Raw genomic sequence first — 27,157 nt, forward strand, 5'->3', positions numbered from 1 at the left:
AGGGGCCTGTTGGCTGACTCTAGTTGGTCCCAGCACAGAGCGTCTCTTGACACACGCTGCTGTCCTCTACCACACTGGGTCATGTGTCTGCGCACGTCTGCCTGTGTATGATGGTTAGGCGTGCCTACATGTGTGTGTGCACCTGGGGTTGTGAAGGTGTGTGTGTGTGTGTGTGTCCGAGCCAGGTTGCGACAGTGAGGAGCAGTGCGTAGCTAGTGCCTGTCTCTGACACAGCTCTCTCCATCCGTCAGAGAGAACCAGGACCTTAAGACACCGCTGTAGCCAGCACCAGAGAGAACCAGGACCTTAAGACACCGCTGTAGCCAGCACCAGAGAGAACCAGGACCTTAAGACACCGCTGTAGTGAGCACCAGCAGAGAACCAGGGTCTTAAGACACCGCTGTAGCCAGCACCAGGAGAGAACCAGGACCTTAAGACACCGCTGTAGCCAGCACCAGCAGAGAACCAGGGTCTTCAGACACCGCTGTAGCCAGCACCAGCAGAGAACCAGGGTCTTCAGACACCGCTGTAGTGAGCACCAGCAGAGAGCTTTTTCGGATGGCCATTAGATGACTTTGGGAGGTTAAACACTGGGGCTGGGGCCGGGGCCGGGGCGGGGGCCGGAGCTGGATGTCTTTGACGGCAGACAGAACAAACAGCAGACAATGATCATCCCTGCCAAGGTCAGAGGAGGTGTGTGTGTACCAGCCCTGGACTGCAAGGTGCAGAAGAGGGCTGCTTGGAATGGGGGTAGGGATGGAGATGTAAGTCATCTCTCTCTCTTTATGGTTTTCTCCATCTCTCATTCTCTCTCCTCCTCTCTATGGGTCTCTCGTCCCTCTCTCCCTCTCTCCTTTCTCTTTCTGTTTACTGCAGTCTGGTCGGTCGCCCCTGCAGTCCTACGAGGTGACCCTCCTCTCTCTCTCTCTCTTTCTCTCTCTCTCTCTCTCTCTCTCTCTCTCTCTCTCTCTCTCTCTCTCTCTCTCTCTCTCTCTCCTCCATCCCTCTCTCTCTCTCTTCCTTTCCCTCTCTTCCTCCATCCCTCTCTCTCTCTCTCTCTCTATTCCACTCTCTCTCTTCCTCGCTCTCTCTTCCTCCATCCCTCTCTCTCTCTCTCTCTCTTCCTCGCTCTCACTTCCTCCATCCCTCTCTCTGACATTCTGTAACTTAACTTGGAGCCAAATATCAGAGGGTGCCATATGCAGTAGACGGATCCTGCTGAGGGCAGCTGACCAGGTGCACTTGAATATAAACAATGTGAGCTTGGCACCGTCAAGATTTCATACATTATGCCAAGATCATGATGAGAATTCATTGATTTGTTTCAATACGACTTCTCCTGAAGCAGCCATTAAGGAAATTGCTCAGACAACAGGGTTCTAGTTTGATCAAATATATTGACTGGACATAAAGCACTAAAAGTGCAAAAACAAATCTAAACTGTGTGGCTTTAGAGACTTCAACCGTTACAAGTTTCAATCTGAAATCAAAGTCTTCCATGCCTTCCAGAGTACCTTGGGTCTGAACCGTAGACTCAGTAAATAGATGCATCTTTGTAATTGAGTAATCTGTCAAATGTGTGAATGAGAAGCCGTGACGACCAAAACAACAGCAGAGGTTAGAGATGCTAGCTCTCCCTGAGAGGCGGGAACTAAGGAACAGGAGTCATGGTGATGTGGGTCACCTGAGAGCACACATTCTCTCTACCTCTCTTTCATTCTCTGTCTGTCTATCAATCTATTAGTCTTGTCTCTCTCTTTCTTTCTCTCTCTCTCTCTCTCTCTCTCTTTTTCTCACTCTGTCTTTCTGCCTCTAGGACTATCTCTCTCTATCTCTCTGTCTATGTCTACTTCTATCTCCATGTCCTCTCTCTTTATCTCTCTCTCCATGTTCTCTCTCTCTCTCTCTCTCTCTCTCTCTTTTGGCCCAATTTGGCTCTGACTCTCCCTGGCACGTGTCACAGTTACTCCGTGTTTGGTCCCATCCACGCTACAACCACTCTGGGGTTTAGACGGAGAATGCTTCATCATGCTAACATCCTTGCCTTAAGAATATCCTTAGAATGTGTTTAATTACAATACAGTTATTGCAAAAAATGCAATTCCATTATTACATAACATTACATAATGTGTACCGGTAGGCTAGTAAAAAATATTTTGTCACGTCTACAGTTTAGCAGCCGTAATAAAAGCGCATGGGTTAACCTCAATACATTAATACGGTTGAGCGGAAAGTTTATAAATTAACAGTGAGTCTTGTGTGTGTTTGTGTGTGTGTGTGTTGATATGGATGACAATCTGATCTGATGATGATATTTAAAACACATCTGGATGGCGATACGGGTATCATAGCGGACTTGGAAAACTGCTTTTCCAATTATCCAAAGATATTTTGGGATATTCTTATTCCTATCTTTCTGGAATGTATTCGCATGCGCCTGTCAAAGGGGAATGGAGATCTGCATTATCGCTGCCCATCCCCCTTCAACACAGGCTGCTGCTGCGCGTGCTGCAGAGGGCCCTGTGTGTCGCGCTCCTTCCCTGCGCACGTTCACTCTCTAGACCAATCCGAGCCAAGCGACTCAGCATCACCCGAGTCCAACAGAGCGCAGGTGCTGACTGCGTATCTGGTGGGTGGGTGGCAGTCTGTTTATTTAGGGTTTTGTTATGGAATATTAAATCCACCTGGAGACTCCTCTTTTTGTATTTTTTTCAGATCTGTATTTATATTTGTAAATTGTCCAAATCATTTATTGAATTTTGATTTGTGGTTAACCACTTGATTGAGGTCATCTACTTCACGTTACAATGACGCCATTAATGTGTACCCTTCTGAGACCCTGGAAGGTGGAAGTTGATGACTCAGCTGTCTCATTTTGTTGAATTAGGGCAGTTGCGTTATAGCACGGCTCGTGCGCTTGCGTGCGTGAAGATGCAACCTGATCAATACCCCAGGGAATCTTGCAAATACATTGTATATGCTTCTCACATACCGTACAGTAGCCTACAGCTTTGCTACACCGTCTTTCATAGGTCCTAAATCAATAAACACCGGAGAAGAGCACCGTTTTGGGGCTTCTGCCATCTACATAACCCCGTTTGAGGCCTTTGCCTTCTCTGATCAAAGACATAAATAACCGCACGCAGATTACATCACAAATCCTGATGTTTGACTCTCACCGAACAGAAATAGGGTTATTGGTTAACCATATATCACACAATTGGTTATCCTTCTTAATAATAATACATAGGCCTAGGCTATTTGTGTGTTTTGATTAATATAGGCTAGTAATAATAACAATATTCACATTTAGCCTACTTCACATTTTACTCACATTACTATGGTGTTTGGTTTATTATTTGACTTAGTGCCTACTCTTGTTCCTCCTGTGTCACCGAGCGCCCAGATTTCCATAAATTCCTGTTTCATACAACAGTCGTATATCATGCTTTGACAGTTAAACCTGAAAACAGACATCGATGCCTGTTAGCTAAGACCACTGATTTCTGCTATTCTTAAGGCCCAATAATGAGGCCTATAGGCTCAATTGGAATTTGCTTGAATCTGTCCGGGACGTTTCCATCGATAATACGAATGCGGAACACATCCTTGGAGAGTAGCCTATATGATACCTCAGGTTAGTAAATGCGGATAGCAATGTCAGAGATCTCGATGTCTATTCTGTTGTCCAAGAGAAAACTGTCCACTATTCACCACGACTGTACCATACATGGCCTACTAGCTATACTGGCTCGCAAACCAAAACTGTAACTACAGTATGCTTTCTCATGAATTATAATATTTTTTAAGCAACGTTGCCTGGTCCTCCGGTGATCCATCACAAGGGTGAGGCTTTGCTGAAACAGGGGAATCCCTTCAGCGCTTTCAGCCAGCACGCAGCGACTGAGAACATTAATCTAGCCTACAACCTCATTGATAGCTTCAAAATGAGACCTTGATAACATAACCTACAAAACATTAAAGCGTATTCCCACGCTGTTATAGGGTATAGCCTAATCATTACGGTGGGTGACATATGATCTCGATTCAGAATTAAAGAATGGGCGTATCTGTTGGTTATATATTTCCACAGAGACACCGTGTAAAACATCATTCTCGATTTGTTTCATGGACCGCCGGGCGCTAAAATGACACACGCCCTGGTCCTGTCCGTCTGAACAGAATTGCGCATCGCTGTGGCCCAAGGAGTACTCCCTGCTATAAGTCTAAAGACCACCATATACTGCGGTTGTACGCTACAATGGTACCATAGGCGCATCCTGGAGGAAAAAGGCGCACCACACTTACGAATACGCCGCCAATAGAAAGCATCCCATCAATCCTACCATCAGGATTTAAAACCAATATACAATGATACTAATAAATGGAAAATGGTATTCTTACTTTCTCCGACCACCGCCTTTAATCCAATGGGTGCCATGATGTTTCGGTGTGTTAAAACCGTCTGTCTCCCTTTTACCTCCCTCTCTCCAAAACTGTAAAGTGGCCTACTCCGATTTCTCCGTTCGAGCGAATGTGCACACCTCACATGAGCGCGGACTGCGGACACTTGAATCAGAGACGTCACTTTTGTATCCCTCCGCATCCCACAAACGGGCCTTTATTATCGTTTATTCTGGGCCTATTTTGTGTCGTTTTCACTAGGATTGTTTGACATTTTAATTTACACTCTCTCACTCTAAAACTGAATATTTCATGGTCATGTGGATACAATTGTTATTTTGTTAAATAAATGCGTACTTCAGATTAAACAAACAAACTACAATCTTCCGCAGTGGTTCTAACTTTTGCCTCTGTGAGTTATTCCACAAGGTGGCAGTGTGCACCTTCATAATTTAAATCTGTGAAACCTACTGGGATTAGGGTGGACAGGTAAAACGGATTAAAACTTTATTCTGCTTTTCCAAACCCGCCAAACTATAACAGGATTCATCGTAACGTGTGTGTCTCTATCATGAGTCATATCAGTTGACCAGTCCAGATTTAACTTTTTTCTCCTGATCTAGCTAATGAGAGTATAAAATCACTACACGAACATTTGGCTGTTAATCAATTCAAAGTCAAGCATTTGTTAAAGATCAAATCTAAATGTCAAAATGTCCTCAAAGTTGTAACAAAATGACGAGCGCTACCTTAGCTGCCGCACCCTTATAGCTGAATACTGATGTTTCTCAGAGGGTGTGTCTTGTGATGAACCAGTCCTCTGTTCACTGGCTCACTATCCTTCCAAGCTATAAGCGCTCGGTCGCTAAGGTAGTACAGTCTTGAACTTCTGTAGCAACCAATGGTCGCAACAGTCAACTTTCTACCCCGGAGCCAAGTTAGCATACAGAAGCGACAAACCTCCGAGTTAGGGTTCAGTCCGGGATTAGATTGTCTTGTTTTGTCTTTACAAGACTCAAGATAGTTCCGTTGGTACTGGGCAGCACGTCTTGTTGGCCCCTTGCCTTGGGGTGAATATTGGTGCGGACAGTTGGTTCATTTCACATCAAACATGGGGGATGTAATTTCGACTCACCTTGACGAGAATAAACGAGAGATGATTACTGGTAAGTAGCGCAACAACAAAATACATGATGAATGCCTATTCAAATTTAAACGGGGTTAGTATTTTCATGGTATTGGGGATTATACTTTTGCATATTTTTCAGTACCCTATCCAGACATGTTATGGCGTGTTATGTGTTCTGTCTAAGCATTTCCGACCCCATGATATTACTGGCTGTGCTCAGACACCAGACACTGGGCATACGTCTGTATCCCTCGAAAGTTGCGGGCTTGGTTTATATTTAGTAACTTTAGAGTTGACTGCATTGTAATGTCAGCCACTTACCTCCCACCTCGTCCTCCGCCCGAGGGAAGCCCAACATGAAAGATCTTATTGCTCAGGGACATAATAACTACTTTCTAAGAAAGAGGCTTGATCATAATGTTTAAGGAGAGCCAGCTGGTCTTCGTGGATTTAGTTTTGGTCGACAATGAGTTAGAGGAGATGAATATTATTGTTTCATCACATTTAGCTTAAAAACGTTTATTTTCACGTTGTTCTTCGTGTTTCAGAGTGATTCAACCATGAGTAACATGACCTGTTGTAGTTACCGAACCAGTTCTTCAATCCAACACTTCTGGGTTTTAGTTCTGAATCAGCTGAGATCTGATAACTCAGACCGCTAGTTTTCAATGGAACAAGGCTGTGTGTGTGTGTGTCTGTGGTGTGTGTGTGTGTGTCTGTGGTGTGTGTGTGTCTGTGGTGTGTGTGTGTCTGTGCTGTGTGTGTGTCTGTGGTGTGTGTGTGTGTCTGTGGTGTGTGTGTGTGTGTGTCTGTGGTGTGTGTGTGTGTGTCTGTGGTGTGTGTGTGTCTGTGGTGTGTGTGTGTGTGTCTGTGGTGTGTGTGTGTCTGTGCTGTGTGTGTGTCTGTGCTGTGTGTGTGTCTGTGGTGTGTGTGTGTCTGTGTGTGTGTGTCTGTGGTGTGTGTGTGTGTGTCTGTGGTGTGTGTGTGTGTCTGTGGTGTGTGTGTGTCTGTGTGTGTGTGTCTGTGGTGTGTGTGTGTCTGTGCTGTGTGTGTCTGTGGTGTGTGTGTGTTCAGAGTGGCGTATCCCTGCCATTCCCCTCAGCAGCAACAGCAGTGTGTTTGTGCGTGTCTTTGTTTGAAGTGTGTAGTCCAGGCTGGCAGTGGAGGATCACTGCTTTTTCCTTCAGTTGAAGAGAGACAGAGAGACAGAGAGACAGAGAGAGAGAGAGAGAGAGACATGTGAGAGAGTGCAGGTAGAAACATGTCCTGGTATTAACAAGCAGAAATACACCTCTCTCTCTCTCTCTTCTTTTATGACCCCTTTCTTTCTCTCTCCCTCTTTCCTCTTTCCTTTGTGCTCCAGATTGTATGTTGTTCTATCGGTGCCACAGAAAACACTTTCTATAGTCTAGGGAAATGAAAAGGCAGTTATTTCCCCTCATCTCTGCCCCCCCCCCCCCTTCAACCCCCTCCTTCCTTTCTCTACATTCAATTAGCATGTAAGGCAAACCCAACCCAACTCCTCACTGTTTAAGGTTTGTTAACAATGTGTGTGTTTGGTAGATTAGTCAGCACCTTTCTTTGGGAGGAGTGTTTAGAGTAGTTAGCCTCTAAACAGGGAGGTGTCTCAGTATTTGCTGTGAGAGCACATTCTCGCCACCTGTCAACACATCCAGTGTATGTCTCTCCCCTCCCTAGAGTGAGTCACTCAGATGTCAGTGAAGGTCCTGACGTGGGCCTTGCTGCCCCCTCGCTGCCCCCTCGCTCACTGCTACATGTGGCTGGTCGCTGTCTGGACGTCTGGCTGGACGTCTGGCTGGATGTCTGGCTAGGTCCAGTCTGAATGAGCTGTACTGGTCTCACATACTCCTCAAGTGGAAACAGGAAGGGTTGATGGTCTGACTCTCTTTGTCTCCCCCCTCCTCCTGTTCTTTCTGTCTTTCTGGCTCTCTCTCCTTTTCTCTCTCTCCTCTCTCTTTTTCACCGATGAAAGGAGGAGGCAAAGTTGTCTCACAAAGACACAAGACACAGTGAAGTCTCTCACTTTATCAGTCTCTCTCTCTCTCTCTCTCTCTCTCTCTCTCTCTCTCTCTCTCTCTCTCTCTCTCTCTCTCTCTCTCTCTCTCTCTCTCTCTCTCTCTCTCTCTCTCTCTCTCTCTCTCTCTCTCTCTCTCTCTCTCTCTCTCTCTCTCTCTCTCTCTCTCTCTCTCTCTCTCTCTCTCTCTCTCTCTCTCTCTCTCTCCCATGAGTGTTGACTCAGTCAGTTGTCTGTTGGAAAATCCAGTGTGTAGAAGAATCTGCTCCCATCTCCAACCCATGTTCACTATGGAGAAGGTCTGGTCTCTATTTCTGGTGTGGTCTCTAGTATCTCTTCCAGTGCCAGGTACAACACAGGTGTCCAGTAAGAGAAGTCACATGACATCACCTGGTGACCCCAGATGACCTCAGAAGATCACTTCCACCTCACCTGACTTCAAAGCTGCTTCAAGAGCAGGTCGGGTCTGCTGGTCCAACAGCATCACAAAGACACACAGGTCTTTCATGAAGGCAGCCAGCATGAAAGAGAGTTGAGGTTAGGATGAGCCGAGGGCTGTAGTTATATATCTGTTGTGTCTGCGTGTGTGTGTCATGTGTGTGTGTGTGTGTGTATGTGTGTGTGTGTGTGAGTGTCTGAGGGCTTGTTTTTGTGTCCGGGTGTTTATAGAACACCCCTACCTCCCCGTCATCCCTCCCTCCCTCCCTCCCTCCCTCCCTCCCTCCCTCCCTCCCTCCCTCCCTCCCTCCCTCCCTCCCTCCCTCCCTCCCTCCCTCCCTCCCTCCCTCCCTCCCTCCCTCCCTCCCTCCCTCCCTCCCTCCCTCCCTCCCTCCCTCCCTCCCTCCCTCCCTCCCTCCCTCCCTCCCTCCCTCCCTCCCTCCCTCCCTCCCTCCCTCCCTCCCTCCCCATCCGGCCATGTCAGGCCTTTCCTTCCTGCTGTCCTACAGTCGAGCTGCTTCCTGCGGCTCCAGACTAGCCTCCAGACTCTAGCCTCTAGCCTCCAGCCTCTAGCCTCCAGCCCCTAGACAGCTGAGCCGTGCGCAGGGACTGTAGGAGACCAGTCTGAGTCTCTTCAGCAGTCGAACAACGCTTCAAGCTCTGTGGATATGCAAACTCTTGTCAGGAGTGTTGTTGATACCGGTTATCGTGAGGCGCTTTGACCATGAAAGGCATCTCTCGGATGAACTTGTGTGCTATCTATCGCTTGTTTTCATTTGCCTTTTAAAAAAGAGCTTTCCATAAGAGACTGATAGAGGGTAATAAAGCTGCAGTAATCTGAGTGGTTCTCACAGAGTGGACTCTGTCTTGTGTTGTCTTTAGTGAGCTGACTGTTCAGGCCGTGGTGAACTATTGTACTGAGCTGATGATTTGAGGTGATTCTGTTACCATACTGTATATGAAACTGTTAGTGTGTGTGTATGAACGTGTCTTCATGCGTGTGTCCTACACGTCTGACCCCCCCCCCCCCCCCCCCCTGTGTCCAGCTCGTACCAGGGAGGTGATGGAGGACTTTGGCCGGCTGTACGAGCAGCAATACGCTGTGGCGCTCTTCAACAGCGTCCGCTACGAGATCGAGGGAGGGGGAGGGGCTCAACCCCAGCTGCTGCACCGCAAGGCAAGAGGCCACCATCACCACTCTCCTCCTCCTCCTCTCTCCCTCCTCTTCCTCGCTCCCTCCTCTTTCTCTCCTCCTCCACATCCCTTCTTTCTCTCGCTCCATCTGCCCCTCAGCACAATGCTGCGCTCTCTCCCTCTCTTTTTCTTTTTCTCTCTCTCTCTGACTATCTTTCCCCTCTCTTTCTCTCTCTCTCTCTCCTTCATACCATCTGCCTCTTTGTAATCACCCTCTCACTCACTCAACTTGGCACAGCATTACAAATGGGCCACAAAATCAACCAATCGGAAAGTTGGAGAAGGTCGAGTCTGATTCACTGTTTCGACTCCAAACACAACACTTCTTGCTGTTGTCACCATTCAATTCTGTCAAATTTGGTGTCTGGAAATCTAAAACCCTTCTCTTTCGTCTTTTAAGTGTTGTGATTGGAGATGAAACAGAATCAGAATGTACCATCTCATGTTCTCAGATTGGTTGATTTTGTGGCACATTCTAGCGCTGGGCCAAGTTGAGGAAGCTTGCAGGTAAGGTTGAGCTTGCAGAGTGGAGAGGTTTCTAAGGATTCAGCCAAGTATGCAAATACATTAATTGAGCACTAGAAGCGACCTTTGGCTGGCAAACGATGTTCCACCGTGTTCCACCATGTTCCACCATGTTCCAGATCTCCCAGTGCTCTCTCAGGAACGAGGCGAATAAGCAGCTCTGTACCTGGGAGCGCTTTAGCCCTGTGGCTCTCAGCTCCCTGTGGCTCTCAGCACCCTGTGGCTCTCAGCTCCCTGTGGCTCTCAGCTCCCTGTGGCTCTCAGCTCCCTGTGGCTCTCAGCCCCGTGTGGCTCTCAGCACCCTGTGGCTCTCAGCTCCCTGTGGCTCTCAGCTGCAGCTCACTGGAGGGAAAGTGGAGCACGTTTCACACATGAACAGCCAAACTGTTAACAATGTTACAGCAGTTCCTCTTCTCTGCACAGGATGGAGCTTCTCACACACACACACACACACACACATTCACACACACACACACGCGTACATACAAACAGGCACACATGCATAACTACACACAGACAAACAAAAATGCAGATTTTGGTCACACACTGATAACTTCCAACTTTCACTGCAGGAACTCAGCTAAAACCACTGCAACCAAGCTTTGCTTGTTAGCGCCTCGAAGCACACAAACACTTTCCTTTTCTCCTGCTTTCCTGCCTCCCTCCCTCCCTCCCTCCTTCCTTCCTTCCTCCCTCAGATAGGATTAAGCTGTTTGAGTTTCAGTATTTGATCTAAGACAGGAACTCGGACAGGAACTGTGAAAACAGAGTCGATGGCGTGTGCTTGCGTAAACACTCTCCAGCCCTCCATGTTGTTAGTGTCTCCGCCCCCTCCACTATCTCAGACAGGACTGTCGCCGTCTGGACCTGTGTCATGTTGTCACACTGGACATAGTACAGGACCTATGACTTAACGTGCCGGGTGGTGGTGTTGGACTCACTGTGATTCTGTGTGCGTGGCATCAGGACCCTCTGGAGGGCAAGGCCATCTTCTCCGGCGGTCTCTTCCAGTATCTGGAGGAGAACAAAAAATGGAGGAACCGTTTTGTCTACGTGGACGACACCTACCAAATCAACTTCTACGAGAACAAGCAGGTAGGAGACACGCCGGGCCACCCTCTCCCATCTCCCCTCTCCCCCCTGCACACCCACCCTGCACACCCCACCGGGTGCCGCCCGCCCGCCCTGGAGCAGCAGACAAGGTTCCAGTCCGTGTGAGTAAGGTTTGGTCGTGTGGTGCCTCCCTCTACTTCCTCCAGGCTCACGAGCGAAGCCTGCGCCCCAAGGGCACCCTCAGCTGTGCCGGCTACAAGGCCCTGACTTCCATGGAGGAATACACCCAGCTGCTCAACAGCAGCCTGCCAGGTGGGAGGGGTGGGGATCCATAGTATGATCCGTTCCATCTCAAGGGAGGTGATTGAGGGTCAATGGATCATACATGTAAAGTGTTCTACCGTGTGTGTGTCCTTGCGTCAGGTGTGAAGGCCAAAGTGGGCAGCGGTGCGGTGGTGAGGTGGGCCACCCAGTTCCCCCTGATCCTCTGGCATCCGTACGGCCGGCACCACTACTTCTGCGTCCTCACAGAGAAGGAGCAGAGCAAGTGGCACGCTGTCCTGCAAGACTGTGTCCGGCACAGCAACAACGGTAACACACACACACATACACACACACACAGCAACAACGGTAACACACACACACACAGCAACAACGGTAACACACACACACACAGCAACAACGGTAACACACACACACACAGCAACAACGGTAACACCCACACACATACACACACACACACACAGCAACAACGGTAACACACACACACACAGCAACAACGGTAACACCCACACACATACACACACACACACACAGCAACAACGGTAACACCCACACACATACACACACACACAGCAACAACGGTAACACACACACACACACACAGCAACAACGGTAACACCCACACACATACACACACACAGCAACAACGGTAACACACACACACACACAGCAACAACGGTAACACACACACACACAGACACGCACACACACACACACACACACACACACACACACACAGCAACAACGGTAACACACACACACACACAATGCAACAACGGTAACACACACACACACACAGACACACACAAACACACACACACACACACATACAGCAACCACGGTAATACACACACACAGTCTAGACTATAGAGAGTGTATGTGCACTAGACCAGAGAGAGAGATGGTGTAGCTGAACTTTCAGGACCATGTGATTGGCTGGATTATTGACGTCAGACCCCCCCCCCCCCCACACACACACACCCCGGCCTCACCCCGACCAATTACCTCTCCCCTCCGCCATTGTTCACAAGTCATGTAGGGGTGTGTGTGTTTGACAGCATCACATACCTGCCTCTTCGGGTCCCACCAGGGAAGGTGACTGACAGTCAGGAATGTGTCTCTGGGCCAGTCCTGGAGTCTCTCTGGCTGACTGCTCTCTCTCTCTGGCAGCCTGCTCTCTCTCTCTGGCAGCCTGCTCCCTGAGGGGGCGGGGCGGGGAGGGGCGGGGCGAGGATCGACTTGACGTGACCCCGGGGGAAAGTCTCAATCAGTCTTGGCTCCCAGCCTGGTGGATCTGCGGAGCATCTAGACTGAAGGAGCTGAAATGGAATGAAAGCAAGTTGGCCCCTCCCACGGAGTTGGGATTTAACCTGCTGCCATCGGAATGCGCTCACCTGAATGTGGATAGCTCGGTGGTTGGAGCGTTTGGCTAAAGGCTAAACAAATGTGTTGTTTGTTTAGGTGGTTGGGAGAAGTTGTGCTGTCGGCTGGCCTGGGGAGAGGTCCGGTCACCTGGAGAGAGACAGAGGCGTTAGAGGACTGTCTGGTCACCTGGAGAGAGACAGAGGCGTTAGAGGACTGTCTGGTCACCTGGAGAGAGACAGAGGCGTTAGAGGACTGTCAGAGGTGATTGTTCGATCCTGCTCCAGCCACACAGCGTGTACGTGGCCTCTCCTTGTTAAGGTTTGTCGAGGGACTAGTGAGATGTGATCCGTACTGTCGCTTGTAGGTAGGAGGTAGATGTGATGAAAGTACATGATTGTGCTAATGACCCGGTGAGGCCCCAGCGGCGGCAGAGACAGGACAGGGGCATGATGGGACGTGTTTCCACCTGGCAGCAGATCCCAGAGCAGCTTCTCTGCTGCTCCCCCAGCCCTGCGTCAACACCTTCCCATCATGCTCTGCAAACACACACTCCAGACCCACACCACGCCCTGGCTGGATATAACCAGCACACACACACACACACACTGTAACAAGGTGCTGACATGCTGCTTGTCCTGCATAGGGCGTAATCAAAAGCTTTGAAGTACAATCGTCATGAACCTACTATTGTGACTGCTTTCAACTCGTACTTCCGATTAATGACACTGCATTACTCCTCTTGGCAAGTGGTATTGTCTTAAAACGTTCCCCTTGCTTTTCAGTAGTCCTCTATAAGTGTGAACACAGCAGCTGCAGGCCAGCGTGACCAGCAGATATGAAGAGGCTCTTAGAATGTTCTCTCCTAATGTCCCCCTCGACCCGTCTGGACATGCTCAGTAGCTTACTAGGTTTCTTCATAACACTTGTGGTCCTGTCTGTATTGATAACCCCCCCCACACACACACACACCCTCTTCACTGCTCCCCCCCCCCCCCCACACCTCCTTGATATTGTCATGAGGGTGTACGGAGGAAAGCCAAATTTCAGAAACCCCCCTCCCCTCCTCCCCCTCTCCCCCTCTCCCCCTCCTCCCCCTCCCCCTCTCCCCCTCCTCCCCCCCTCCTCCCCCCTCCTCCCCCTCCTCCCCCTCTCCCCCTCCCCTCCTCCCCCCCTCCTCCCCCTCCTCCCCCTCTCCCCCTCCCCTCCTCCCCCTCTCCCCCTCCTCCCCCCCTCCTCCCCCTCCCCTCCTCCCCTCCTCCCCCTCTCCCCCCCTCCTCCCCTTCCCCTCCTCCCCCTCTCCCCCTCTCCCCCTCCTCCCCTCTCCTCCTCCCCCTCTCCCCCTCCCCCCTCCCCTCCTCCCCCAGGAGCTGAACGATTTCAGGAAGTGACACCTCCCCCGAACAACAGCTCCTTTTTTCTGCTCGAGTCACACACACACACACACCCCCCTGTAGCCACACTTCATAAAGTACTGTTTGACTGTTTGCTTGCGTGGTTGCTGACTGAGGCGGGGCCATTATTGGGTGCACTTCAGAAGCAGAGGTGCATTGTGGGAAGGCTGTGCCTTCATGGTGATGGTTTAGTCAAAGCGGATGCCATGATTGGCAGATGCTGGGTCTATGCTGGGTCTATGTGTGTGTGGGTCAGGTGAAGTGCAGGTCGAACAGCAACTGAGATGCAAAAAAGCTCCTGAAGAGAAGCACCCTGCTGAGACAACACACACACACACACACATGACAATACACACACACACACACACACATGACAATACACACGCACACACTCTCTCACATGACAATACACACACACACACTCTCTCACATGAAAATACACACACACACACACACACACACACACACACACACTCTATCACATGAAAATACACACACACACACACTCTCTCACATGACAATACACACACACACACACTCTCTCACATGAAAATACACACACACACACACACTCTCTCACATGAAAATACACACACACACACACACACACTCTCTCACATGAAAATACAGACTCACACACACACACATGAAAATATACACACACACACATACTCAAACATGAAAATACACGTGGTGGTTGGAAGTTTTTGCGACCTCCCCCGGTGAAAGAACACTGGTTGTTGTTCAATAATCTAATAGTTGTCACCTGTACTTACTTTAACACAGGGACAGAAAGTCGAAAGGGCTCCTGTATTTGAAAAGAATCTTCCGGAACATTCCGGTCTCCGTCTGTCGTCTTCTTCCTGTCACCATCATCCTGATTCAGGATTGGCTGGTGCGTGGAGATGTGCCGTCACGTGATTGGTCAGCGCGGTCCTCTTGAGCGCGGCATGTCTTCCGCAGAGCGAGGAATCTCATTGGCCATCACACACACACACATACACACACCGTGCAGAGTTAAGCCTGAGAGGGAAATGCCTCAAACACGGCGACCATGCTAAGTGTTACCACATGTTCTATTTACAGAGCTACGCACACACACACACACACACACACACATTTTCCCATGCCAGGCAGTCTGTATCCTGTCTGTATCCTGTCTGTATCCTGTCTGTGTCCTGTCTGTGTCCTGTCTGTGTCCTGTCTGTGTCCTGTCTGTGTCCTGTCTGTATCCTGTCTGTATCCTGTCTGTGTCCTGTCTGTGTCCTGTCTGTGTCCTGTCTGTGTCCTGTCTGTGTCCTGTCTGTATCCTGTCTGTATCCTGTCTGTATCCCCGCCTCCAAGACACACTCAGAGCTGTGAGAGAACTGATCGCTTTGAAGTCTGAGAGGGATTTGAAACAAATCGTAACTTCTTTTCTATAATTCGCACTGTGTGTGTGTGTGTGTGCATGCATGTGCACGTGTGTGTGTGTGTGAGGGAGAGAGTTTGACATGCGTTCTACGTGTGCGCCACAGTAGAAGACCTCGTGGAAGCCGAGGCTCCATACTTCCCTCCCCTTAGGGCTGCTGGGTTTAGCTCAGCTCTGCTTCCTGTGGCTGGTGACCCGCCCGTCTAGGCCTCCAGCCAGCCTGCTCTACCCATCCAGCCCTGGCTGGCACACACCAAACAGTAAATCCAGCGCATCCATGGGCACATTGGACGTGTGTCAGCAGGCCAGGAACCACATGATGTCTAACTGCTGGGGGGGGCGGGGCTAACTGCTGGGGGGGGTGGGGGGCGGGGCTAACTGCTGGGGGGGGGGGGGGCTAACTGCTGGGGGGGGCGGGGCTAACTGCTGGGGGGGGGGGGGGGTTTAAAGGACATGACATGAATCGCGAGGAATCATAATAATATCAACGCTTGAGAAAGGATCTCGTTGTTTGTGTCCTTCTGGAGGATTCTGTGATCCCTCCACCCACGGCCTCGTCTGATTGGTGGAGAGTTGTGGAGCCCCACACTGGAGTTCACTGCTGCCCTGTGTAGCCGTCACGTGACCCGCCGTGTGTGTGTGTGTGTATAAAAGAAACTATTACATACACATGTCCCACTTGTGACAAGACCTGTGGATCCAGGATAGGACTATACAGCCACCAGGGAACTCACCGTGGAAGTCAGAAGTGGACGTCATCATCGGCCTCGATGGACAACCACAAGCAAGCACTGCCCCTGAGGACCGTGTGTGTGTGTGTGTGTGTGTGTGTGGCCCCTGACGACTGTGTGTGTCCTATACAGCTTCTCTCTGTCCTGTTTGGCGACACACCTGCCAGAAGCATGTGTAGTGGTCGTATACCCATCATCGCCGTGGCGATGCGTTGTCGTCAAACAGACCTTGACGGGGCTGTTTTCACCACGTTAACAAACAGAACCCCGGCGTTGATGTACAGCAACGTACAGCTTCTCCCTCTGCCCTCTCATGGAGGGGCGTCACCGCGGCGACGACCCAGCCGGTCGACACTGGGCCACTTCCTGTTTTGGTGATGACACGGCGGTTGAGTTAGGGCTGGGCTTCCTGTGCAATCCCCTGCTACTAACGACACCGGGATTATTATTAGGCAACAGCTAGCGGCTATCACCCCAAAAAACATACTTTTTCCCTTCCTTAAAATATACGTTTGGAATCAAGTTTAGTTAAATTGACTCTGAAACGAGTAATGAAGACTGTAGAAAGGTATATTTAGTTGTATAAAGATTTGGTTAGAGCGCCTTTCAAAACCAAAGTTGCAAGGTGCTGTACAGCGCAAGAAATAATATAAGAAGAGACAGATTAAAACCTGCACAAATAGGCAAAATGCACACAACAAAACAAACCATGTGAGTTTAGAGGCTCAACCATCCAACACAGTGACCCAAAACATCCCAGCCCCACCCTCCCTCCCTCCATCTGCCCTGCCTCACTCCTGCTCTCCTGCCCCCTACAGGCCTGTCAGAGGACTGCAAGGTGCGGACGCCGGCGTTCACCGACACGGTGAGGCTCCACCGACAGCGCCACGGTCACTACGGAACCTGGGACCTGATGTGTGGAGCGCCCCCACAGGTGAGGCCAGGAACTGCAGCCTGGTGTTGTGGTCACCACGCAGTCAATGTCACCCACTCTGTCCAGAGCTGGGCTCTCCAACCCTGCCTCTGCAGCTGCCTGGAGGGTTGTAACTAACCTGATTCCACACTAGTCACCTGATCAACCAGCTAGTCATCCAATCAGCAGGCCAGCCTCCATTGGTGCCTGTGGTTATTAAATATGAAGAAGAAAGCTAATGCTTTGGGCAGAACTCAGTACTCAGTAACCTTGGTGGATTTGACCACATGTGTGTGTGTGTGTGTGTGTACAATAACCACACAGCCCCCAGATCTGACACATATCTTCACACAAAGTATGAGTCAAGACCTCCTGGTCTCAACCTCACACACACACACACACACACACCACACAATCACCCAAACATCATTAGAAACCCAAACACACACACAGGATTAGTCACTCCCACCAAGTCCTCATCTTCTCTCTCATGTTCAGCCAGCCATCACTTCCCCCTCCTCCTCCTCCCCGTCCTCCTCCCCGTCCTCCTCCTCCCCGTCCTCCTCCTCCCCCTCCTCCTCCTCCCCCTCCCCCACCTCCCCCTCCTCCTCCTCCCCACCCTGCCCTCCACCCTTCCCTCCTGTAAGGTAACCTGAGCTCCACCCGCCAGGCTGAAAGGAGCCCTCAGTGCAGGCGTGGGGGGGGGGGGGCTAGCATATCCACCTCACACCCCTGGACAGGGTGGACCCAAGCCCCCCTGCCGCCCCCCTGCCGCCCCCCTGCCGCCCCACTGCCGCCCCCCTGCCGGCCCCCGGGGGGAGAACAGAGGCTCCTTGTGAGCAGTCACCTGCCTGCCTCCCTCCCTCTCCCTGCCTCCCTCGCCCTCCCTCTCCCTGCCTCCCTCTCCCTGCCTCCCTCTCCCTGCCTCCCTCTCCCTGCCTCCCTCTCCCTGCCTCCCTCTCCCTGCCTCCCTCTCCCTGCCTCCCTCGCCCTGCTGCAGCGGTGGAGCGTCACAGAACAGAAGCAGTGTGTTGGTCAGGGTGATTAGCATCCCACACGGCCTGTTTCTGCCTCTGGTGCAGTGTTGGGCTCCGTTCACAGTGGTTAGAGGTGCGTTGGGCGGATGGCATAAAGACAGAGTGTGTGTGTGTGTGTGTGGGGGGGGGCGACCGAGCAGAGTAGAGGCATTAACCACTCTTCCTGCATCTCTGACACACACACACCACCCACACACACACCACACACACACACACACACACACACAGGAAGGAGTGGCTCCATGTGTTTTTCTGCAGGGTGGTGGCTGGCTGCTGTGTTTTTGTTTTTCCTGCAGGCCATGTCTGGTCGTTTTGGAAACCACTCGTAACCCTGGCAACCTCTAGCATCCTCCCATCGTATCGTTCGGCGCCCCGACGCCCCTAACATCCAACCATCATAACATCCAACTGTTCTAACATCCATCGATCCTAACATCCAACCATCATAACATCCAACTGCTGTAACATCCAACCAGTCTTTGTGTGTGTGTGTGTGTGTGTGTGTGTGTGTGTGTGCCATCAATCACTTTATGATGCAGGGTCGCTAATGAGACAAGGAAGGTGGAGTGCTGTTCTTATGAACACCCACTTGCAGCAGATGTATGTATGTTTGGATAGCCACTGTGTGTGTGTGTGTGTGTCTGCGTGCGTGTGTGCATATTCTGCAGGAAGGGGCTGAAAGCTAAGCCGTGTTTACTTGTAGAGTTTTGACAGTGTGTTTCACTTTACAGCAGCATCATCCAGCTAATTATAGTTTGATCAAGATGCCAAGTACTATACTTACACCCCTGTTCTTACATAACACACTAAGACTATTACACACACACACACACACACACACACACCCATCTCAAGGCCAGGAGTGTGTGAAGTGGTTGTTGTTGGCCAGGTTGACTGCGGTGTTTGTTGTTATCCTCTTTGAAGCAGCATGAAGATGAATAGTGATTCCACACCTGCTCATTTAGTCTGTTTATACACAGGGCCAGCTCAGGCCTTACTGCCTCGAGCAAAGTGCCAACGTGTGTGTGTGTGTGTGTGCGGGGTGTGTGTGTGTGTGCGGTGGGTGTAGATCCTGGCTAACCTGGTGATGGAGACGCTCCACCCTGAGCTGAGGAATTTGATTGGTCCTCGTCTGAAGGGGAAACTGCAACAGAAACAGAGAAGCTGGATGCTGGTGAGTTCCCTCTCTCTCTCCCTCTCTCTCTCTCCCTCTCTCTCTTTCTCTCTCTCTCTCTCTCACTCTCACTCTCACTCTCTTACTCTCTTTCTCTCTTCTCCTCCCAACCTCTCTCCTTCCCTTCTTCCCTCTCTTCTTCCCTCCTCCTGTTTCTTCCTCCCCCTCTCTCCTCCCTCTTTCCCTTCCCCCTCTCCCCTCTTCCCTTTACTCCCCCCTCCCCCCTCCCCTCTCCCCTCCAGGTTGTTGTCAGTTCAGCAGCATGTCCAAGTGAGGCGTATTCCTTCTGATACTAAGGACTCCCGCCCCCTCCCTCCAGATCTCAGACGCGGTGTACAGGCAGGTGCTGTCCCAGACCGAGGCCCGGTACGAGGCCCTGCTCCAGGCCTGCGAGGAGCAGCGCTCCTCCCTGGACGCTGTGCTGCGTACGGACATGGACCAGATCATCACTTCCAGGGAACACGTCAGCAGCAAGCTCCGGGGTGAGGCACACACACACACGTATTATATATACACACACACACACACACGTGTATTATACACACACATATCCCTCCTGATAATAAGCCCCAGAGGTAGGATCTGTTGTCTGGCTACTGAGAGAGGTTGTGGAGCCACACACACACACACACACACACACACACACACACACTGGCACGGTGCAGAAGCGGCCAGACCAGTCCCAGAGCAGCTGTACTCCACGCCTCTATTGTGTTTCTACTGAATAAGAATAGAATAGAAGCTTCTGAACTTTAATCCAGACCAAGTCTCTCTTGTCAGGTTTCAGATGACACCAGACTGACACGCTTCCTTTGCACTCCACACACACACACTTCACACACACACACACACTCTCCACACACACACACACACTCCACACTCCACACTCCACACACAATCACAGACACACCCTCCTCGTCTCATCATCCTCTCATCCCTTTATATCTTCAACTCTCCTCTCGCTTCTCTGTCCAGTGATCCTGAAGCATCGTACAGTATAGTACAGTATAGTACAGTATAGTACAGTATAGTACAGTATAGTACAGTATAGTACAGTATAGTACTCGGGGGGGGGGGGGCAGGGAGAGCCAGTCCCCATGACAACAGGCTTGGGCCTCCTAAACATAGATTCCGAATCATTATAAACATGGTATTTTACCTGCAATGCAGTGAAAAACGATATAGCAACAATAATGTTAAACATAACTGGCCCCCCCTAAAAGTGGCCACCCTAACAGTGGCCCCCCTAACAGTGGCCCCCCCTAACAGTGGCCCCCCCTAACAGTGGCCCCCCCTAACAGTGGGCCCCCCTAACAGTGGCCCCCCCTAACAGTGGCCCCCCCTAACAGTGGCCCCCCCCGGTTGAAATGGTCTAGAACTTCCACTGCCTCCTGAACGGTGCCTTGGCACAACCACCCTGGGCTGGTCGCTGGCTCTGGGTCGGTTTCCCACGTAGCTGATGTGGAAGAACTGCATTCCTGAAGGAACATAGCAAGCCAAGACCAAGTTAAACCCTGCGGTAGATTTAAGTACAGAACTCAGTGAGTTGTGTACTTGTGAGTGTGTGTGTGGGTGTCTGCATTAAGTTTGTGGATTTGTCTATATTTAGTGTGTTTGTGTGTGTATATCTATATTAAGTGTGTACATTGTCTCCTGTCACTGTGTACGTTAAGAGAGTTTCGAAAAAAACTTTTGAAACGTTGAAAAAAAACTTTTTGAAAATCTTTTTCGAAAAAATGTTTTGAAAGGTCGAAACAATATATCTGGAAAAAAAACTTACTGCATCATTGATGAGTACTTGTATGGGACTCTACTGTACTGTACTCTACTGTAATCTGCTTTTCTATACTGTTTCCCCCTCCTTTCCTTTCACTGTGTGAAAAAAAAAGTTTTGAAAGGTTGAAAGAATATTTTCGAAACATTTGAAAGGTAAAAAAAAAGATTCTGACAAAAAGGTTTCCCCCGAAAAAGTTTGGATCCTTGATGAGTACTTGATGAGGACTCTACTATACTGTATTGTATTTTGCTGTGCTTTACAAAAAAAAACTTTTCAGAATTTTTCGATACAAAATACGTTTAGAAAAAAAAAAGTTTAGAAAAGTAAAAATACAAAATACCCCATCAGTGATGAGTACTTGTGTGGCAAAAAACGTTTCGACTTCGGGTTTTAGATTTGATCTTAACACGTCCCCAAGTTCCCTCATGTCATGTTGCGGAGGGTGTTGACTGACCTGCCCAGTAACCACAGACCTCCATGCCCCCCCCCCCCCCTCCACAGCCGTGGTGTTGCCCAGGGCAGAGCAGCTCCTGCGGGCCAGCGTCCAGCCCTACCTGGGCTCCATCCTGGAGGCCCTGATGGAGCCCACCAGCCGAGGGTTCTCCGAGGTGAGGGAGGTGCTGTTCCGAGAGCTGGTGGAGGTCAGCAAGAACACGCTCAACGGAGGAGGCAAGGAGAACATGGGGGAGGTGAGGAGGGGCTGGGTTTGGGGTCGGGTCAGGGTGCTGTGTCAGGGGTGGAATCAACGGAAAAAAATACAGTACTTGATATTGTAACGTGTAATAATCCCCACTTGAATGCATTTCATCAGTGTATTTGTTCCTGTGCTGCAAGGGCTCTGTCAATCCTCACGTGAACTTTCAGTTCTCATTTCAATATAACTGACAAGAATCCTCCCTCCCTCCCCAGCTCATGGAGAAGATCTCCATGCTGGCATTCCACCCGGTGAAGATGCAGAGCTGCTATGAGCAGGTGGAGCAGCTGAGCCTGGAGGGCCTACAGCAGAGGTTCGACGTCTCCAGCGCCTCCGTCTTCACCCAGAGGGCCCAGGTCCTCATGAGGGAGGTGAGGACTGCGCCCGCGTTCACGTCTGCGGCCCGTCGCTCGTTTCAGCGCCGCGCTTGCGGACGGTGCGTAGGGACAGTACAGCTTGAGGTCACGGATCAGACACACATCGTTCTGTAGGGCTGTAGCGGGCTAGATCGCCATACCCTCACCATTAATACAGGGGTGGGATTATGCTGTACAGAATAAAGAACCATGCTCTCACTATAACCCTAACCTTCGTGATAGGAAAGGTCATCACACAAGTGAGCAGATAAGTACAGAACATGATAATCCCCAAGGGGAAATGTCATTATTGTGTGTGGAGAATGGTGTACACCCATCCTACTTACTAGCATCCCCAAAGGTTAAAGAAAGTGATGCAATGACTGGTTAACCCCCCCCCCCCCCCCCCCCCCCCGGGCTGTGTCGTAGTGGCGCCATCTGGTGGTTAGGATGGGTATCACAAGCACACCCAAATCCTGCAGAAACTCAAACGGAATAGTCATGACTTCTTCTGTGGTGTGTTAGTCCTTCATGTCCAAACTTCCTCTATTTTGTGTGTGTGTGTGTGACAGCAAATGGACAACGCAGTGTACACGTTTGAGCAGCTGTTGTGGCAGAGTCTGGAGGCCCAGGTAGGAGAGGATCTATGTGACACTGCCCAGCGCTGCCAGGACAGAGTGCTCAAGGTGCCCTACCACCAGCCACCAACCAACAAGCTATTGAATGAATGAATAATTGAATGATTGAACAAACATAAGAATGAATGAACGATATGAACAAAAGGAATTGGTAACAAATTAACTAATAAAAATGCAGTTGAGTAAAATTTGTAAACAAACTATTAAACTAACTTTTACGACTTTTTAAATAAACTAACTAATGTGATGAGTGACTGACTGGCATATTTTGTGTTGGTATTTTACTGACGTGTGTGTGTGTTCCCTGTCAGAAATATGACTACGACAGCAGTACCGTGCGTAAGAAGTTCTTCAGAGAGGCTCTGCTGCAGATCATCATCCCACACCTGCTGAAGCAGCTCTCTCCCTCCTGCTCTCCGGTACATCTCTATATCTCTCTCTCCCTCTCTCTCTCTGGTACATCTCTATATCTCTCTCTCTCTCTCTCTCTCTCTCGTACATCTCTCTCTCCGGTACATCTCTCTATCTCTCTCTCTCTCTGGTACATCTCTCTCTGGTACATCTCTCTCTCTGGTACATCTCTCTATCTCTCTCCCTCTCTCTCTCTCTGGTACATCTCTCTATCTCTCTCCCTCTCTCTCTCTCCGGTACATCTCTCTATCTCTCTCCCTCTCTCTCTCTCTGGTACATCTCTCTCCCTCTCTCTCTCCGGTACATCTCTCTATCTCTCTCTCCCTCTCTCTCTCTCCGGTACATCTCTCTATCTCTCTCCCTCTCTCTCTCTCCGGTACATCTCTCTATCTCTCTCCCTCTCTCTCTCTCTGGTACATCTCTCTATCTCTCTCCCTCTCTCTCTCTCCGGTACATCTCTCTATCTCTCTCTCTCTCTGGTACATCTCTCTCTCTCTGGTACATCTCTCTCCCTCTCTCCGGTACATCTCTCTCCCTCTCTCTCTCTGGTACATCTCTTTCTCTCTCTCTCTCTCTCTCTGGTACATCTCTCTCTCTCCCTCTCTCTCTCTGGTACATCTCTCTCTCTCTCTCTCCCTCTCTTTCTCTGGTACATCTCTCTCTCTCCCTCTCTCTCTCTGGTGAATCTCTCTCTCTCTCTCCCTCTCTTTCTCTGGTACATCTCTCTCTCTCCCTCTCTCTCTCTGGTACATCTCTCTCTCTCTCTTTCTCTGGTACATCTCTCTCTCTCCCTCTCTCTCGCTGGTACATCTCTCTCTCTCTCCCTCTCTTTCTCTGGTACATCTCTCTCTCTCCGGTACATCTCTCTCCGGTACATCTCTCTCTCTCTCTCTCTCCGGTACATCTCTCTCTCTCTCTCTCTCGCTCTCTCTCTCTCTGGTGCATCTCTCTTTCTGGTACATCTCTCTCTCTCTCTGGTACATCTCTCTCTTTCTGGTACATCTCTCTCTCTCTCTCTCTCTCTCTCTCTCTCTCTGGTACATCTTTCTTCCAGTCTCTAACCTCCCTCCCTCTGTCACTTATCCTGTCTCTGATCCTCCTCCTGTCTCTCTCCACTCCCTGAGCTCTCTCCCTCTCTCTCTCTCTCTCTCTGGCCCCCCCTGACCTCCCTGCCTACCATGCACCAGACCCAGTATCTCCAGCTGTCTGGTAGCTCTTGTCTGCAAAGGAACCTGTCTGAACCAGTCTGAACCTGTTTGTCTCTGCTCCTCTTAGGAGTTCCCTCGGTTCCAGGAGATGATCTTCGAGGACTTCTCCAGGTTCATTCTGGTGGAGAACGTATTCGAGGAGGTGGTGTTGCAGTCCGTCACCAAGGACATCATGATGGGTAAGTGGTCATGAAAACAGGCTGTGTCTCGTGTCTGTCTCCAGCCCCCTTGATCCTGACTCTCAATCTTTCACTCCCCTTTTCTCTCTGCTTCTCCCTTTCTATCTCCCCATCTCCCTCTCTCTGTGTCCCCTCATCTCCCTCTCTCTCTCTCTCTCTCCCCATCTCCCTCTGCAGCTGTGAAGGAGGCCGCGGTCCAGAGGAGACACAACCTATACAGGGACAGCATGGTCCTGACCAACAGTGACCCCAACCTGCACCTGCTGGGGGAGCAACCCGGCGTGGACTGGGCCGCCCAGCTGGGGGTCGAAGGTCACAACCTGGAGGGTTCCCTGGGCGGGGGGAGGAGCTCCGGCAGGAAGCGCAGACAGGTGGTGTCCATGATCCAGCTGGATGGGATGCCCCCTCTGCCCTATGAGTCCTGTCTGGAGGTACCAGGGGTGGAGCTCATCCCCGAGGAAGGAGAGGGCGAGGAGGTCAAGGGTCACGGAGGAGGTCGGCCCGAGCCAGATGAGCCCAAGTCTCCCGACAGCGTGGACCGCATCCGCGACCTCATCAACCCCGTGGTGACGGTGGCATTGCCGGTGTCGCTGGAGGAGGCGGCATGCCATAGCAACGGGATGGAGGCGGGGGCGGGGACCATCTCCCTGGGAGACGGCGTGGAGGAGGAGGTGACGCTCATCAGGACTGTGGTGGAGGAGGTGCGCCCGCCCGCGGGAAAGAGTGGGCAGGAAGTAGAGGAGCAGCTGGCAGGAAGTTGTCCGCAGGAAGTGGAAGAGGGTCAACAGGAAGTGGAAGAGGGTCATCAGGAAGTGGAAGAGGGTCAACAGGAAGTGGAAGAGGGTCATCAGGAAGTCAAAGAGGGTCAACAGGAAGTGGAGAGCGAGGAAGGGGAGTCGTTCACAGAGATCGCTGCACAGGAAGTGGAGATTGCGGAACAGGAAGAGGATAGTGACCAGGTTACTGAGTGCTGTTTGGACTCTGACGCGGAGATGGCCCCGCGACTGGCCGAGTCAAGTCCCCGGTGTCATAACGACAGCGGATTTCAGTCACCGACCAATGAGGGGCTGAATGAGAACGAGGCTCAGCCAATCGTGGCTGACCCTGAGGAGGTAGCAGTGACTCTGGACCAGGAAGTGTCTGTCGTCCTCAACCAATCAGAGAGAAGAGACCTGCCCCCCAGTACAAAGTGTGTATCAGAAATAGCCCATGAGATATGAATGGAGGGAAACCAGAGGAAAACATTGCTTCTATGTTATAAATTATTTTTTATTTGCTATTTCATCCCTTATTTCATTGTTGATATTGTGCTCGATTTTCTAGCCACAACCTACTTAGCAGTTTTTCCCCTTCTGCTTATCTAAAATATCTAAATGTATTCTTCTTCTTACAGTAACTGCGTTCTCTCTGAATTTTAAACGTAATACCTTTACTCGATTTTAAAAGCTAGGTAACATTTGTTTTTTAACCTGAAACTAAGAAATTAGTACTTCCAACCTCAGAATTGGGAAGGTGTATACATGCTCTTTACACAGCAACTCTCCTAAAGAATGTACTTTGCACCATAATACAGTGGGAATGCAACGCTACAAACTGGTGGATGTAGCGTCCCCTATTTAGGCACCAGGGGGCGCTGTTCACAAGCTGTAGATTCAACAGTTTCTGTCGTAGGTACAGCCTCCATTATTGTACATTGGATGCACATTTGTAGTGCTTGCTTATTATAGTTATAACTTATACATAGACACACACATATATATTACACAAATATGATTCTATGACAACACGATTTGGATTCGTGTTCATGTTTGTCAGTACCAATCACAATCGTTAAATATGTATTTTGAAGACGTGTTTGTTCAAAAAAAATGTATGTTAATCTCTTTCAAGGCATGTCTAATTTCACGAGTGACCGTGTTGTTTTCACAACAATCAGGATTGCATGACTTGTTCATTACGCATTGATGTGTGTGTGTTGTTGTGGTCGGTGTTATCTTTATCCAGCTCTCTAAGGTGTTTTTGCTCACGTCTGGAAGGTTGCACCTTGTCTGCTGACTGCCGCAGTGCTGAAGTCGGACCTAACAGACTAGCCCTAAGATGCTAGCCCTAACCCTAAAACGTTAGCCCTAAGACACTAGCTAGCCCTAAGACACTAGCTTGCCCTAAGACGTTAGCCCTAAGATGCTAACCCTAACCCTAAAACGCTAGCCCTAAGACACTAGCTAGCCCTAAGACGTTAGCCCTAAGATGCTAACCCTAACCCTAAAACGCTAGCCCTAAGACACTAGCTAGCCCTAAGACACTAGCTAGCCCTAAGACACTAGCTAGCCCTAAGACACTAGCTTGCCCTAAGACGTTAGCCCTAAAATGCTAATCCTAAAACGCTAGCCCTAAGACACTAGTTAGCCCTAAGACGTTAGCCCTAAAATGCTAGCCCTAACCCTAAAAAAAAAACTATATTTGGCCGTCCAGGTTGTGAACCATATCTAAATTCAAATTTCACAGTTGTTAAACACAATCAGGTTCATTTTATACTTATTTTTGTTTGTGGCCATTGTTTATATTTAAGATGTAATCTGACGGTTGTCGTTTGATAGAACGACAATTCTTTCTATTGTTATTTATTATAAGCGTCGTGTTGTCCACTACACGATGCTTGTACATTCCTGTCTGTAATAGCTTTTTACCTATCTTATGATGAACAAGATGAAAAGATATGTTCAATTTTTACCTTGTATCTTGTTCTGTCATTCATTTTTATTTACAATCATCTTTGTACCCATTTCTAAGTAAAAACGACACAAAAAAGTAT

At 49.9% G+C, this 27,157-nt stretch overlaps 2 protein-coding genes across 5 annotated transcripts in view; one reads left to right on the forward strand and one right to left on the reverse strand.

Moving 5' to 3' along the window:
* stxbp1a (syntaxin binding protein 1a) overlaps positions 1 to 4,519 on the reverse strand; it is a 28,430-nt gene extending 23,911 nt beyond the window's left edge. For all 4 annotated transcript variants that reach the window (XR_014740960.1, XM_084687271.1, XM_084687270.1 and 1 more), the window contains exon 1: positions 4,405 to 4,519. Coding sequence is in view for 3 of the 4 variants with exons in the window: in XM_084687271.1 (XP_084543397.1) it covers positions 4,405 to 4,441 (37 nt within the window). In the remaining variant the exon portion in view is untranslated. The remainder of the gene's footprint in view (positions 1 to 4,404) is intronic.
* A 775-nt stretch (positions 4,520 to 5,294) lies between these two features.
* niban2a (niban apoptosis regulator 2a) lies at positions 5,295 to 27,154 on the forward strand. Its single transcript, XM_084687329.1, has 14 exons — positions 5,295 to 5,570; positions 9,053 to 9,183; positions 10,692 to 10,820; positions 10,985 to 11,090; positions 11,202 to 11,369; positions 16,777 to 16,892; positions 18,978 to 19,082; positions 19,402 to 19,564; positions 21,361 to 21,548; positions 21,769 to 21,924; positions 22,482 to 22,595; positions 22,859 to 22,966; positions 24,234 to 24,345; positions 24,523 to 27,154. Exons 1-14 carry the CDS (start codon positions 5,516 to 5,518, stop codon positions 25,563 to 25,565), a joined length of 2,694 nt encoding a protein of 897 aa, XP_084543455.1. The 5' UTR covers positions 5,295 to 5,515; the 3' UTR covers positions 25,566 to 27,154.
* The last annotated feature ends 3 nt before the right edge of the window (positions 27,155 to 27,157 follow it).

Source organism: Hypomesus nipponensis, chromosome 22, assembly GCF_054491055.1.
Source record: "Hypomesus nipponensis isolate SF chromosome 22, ASM5449105v1, whole genome shotgun sequence".
NCBI lineage: Eukaryota > Metazoa > Chordata > Actinopteri > Osmeriformes > Osmeridae > Hypomesus > Hypomesus nipponensis.

What these genes read in the sequence shown, in the direction of transcription:
- niban2a (XM_084687329.1), top strand. Translation starts at nt 5,516, where the DNA reads ATGGGGGATGTAATTTCGACTCACCTTGACGAGAATAAACGAGAGATG. An exon ending in CCCAGCTGCTGCACCGCAAG is followed by an intron (nt 9,184 to 10,691) that starts GCAAGAGGCCAC and finishes GCGTGGCATCAG; the next exon opens with GACCCTCTGGAGGGCAAGGC. An exon ending in GCAAGGAGAACATGGGGGAG is followed by an intron (nt 21,549 to 21,768) that starts GTGAGGAGGGGC and finishes CTCCCTCCCCAG; the next exon opens with CTCATGGAGAAGATCTCCAT.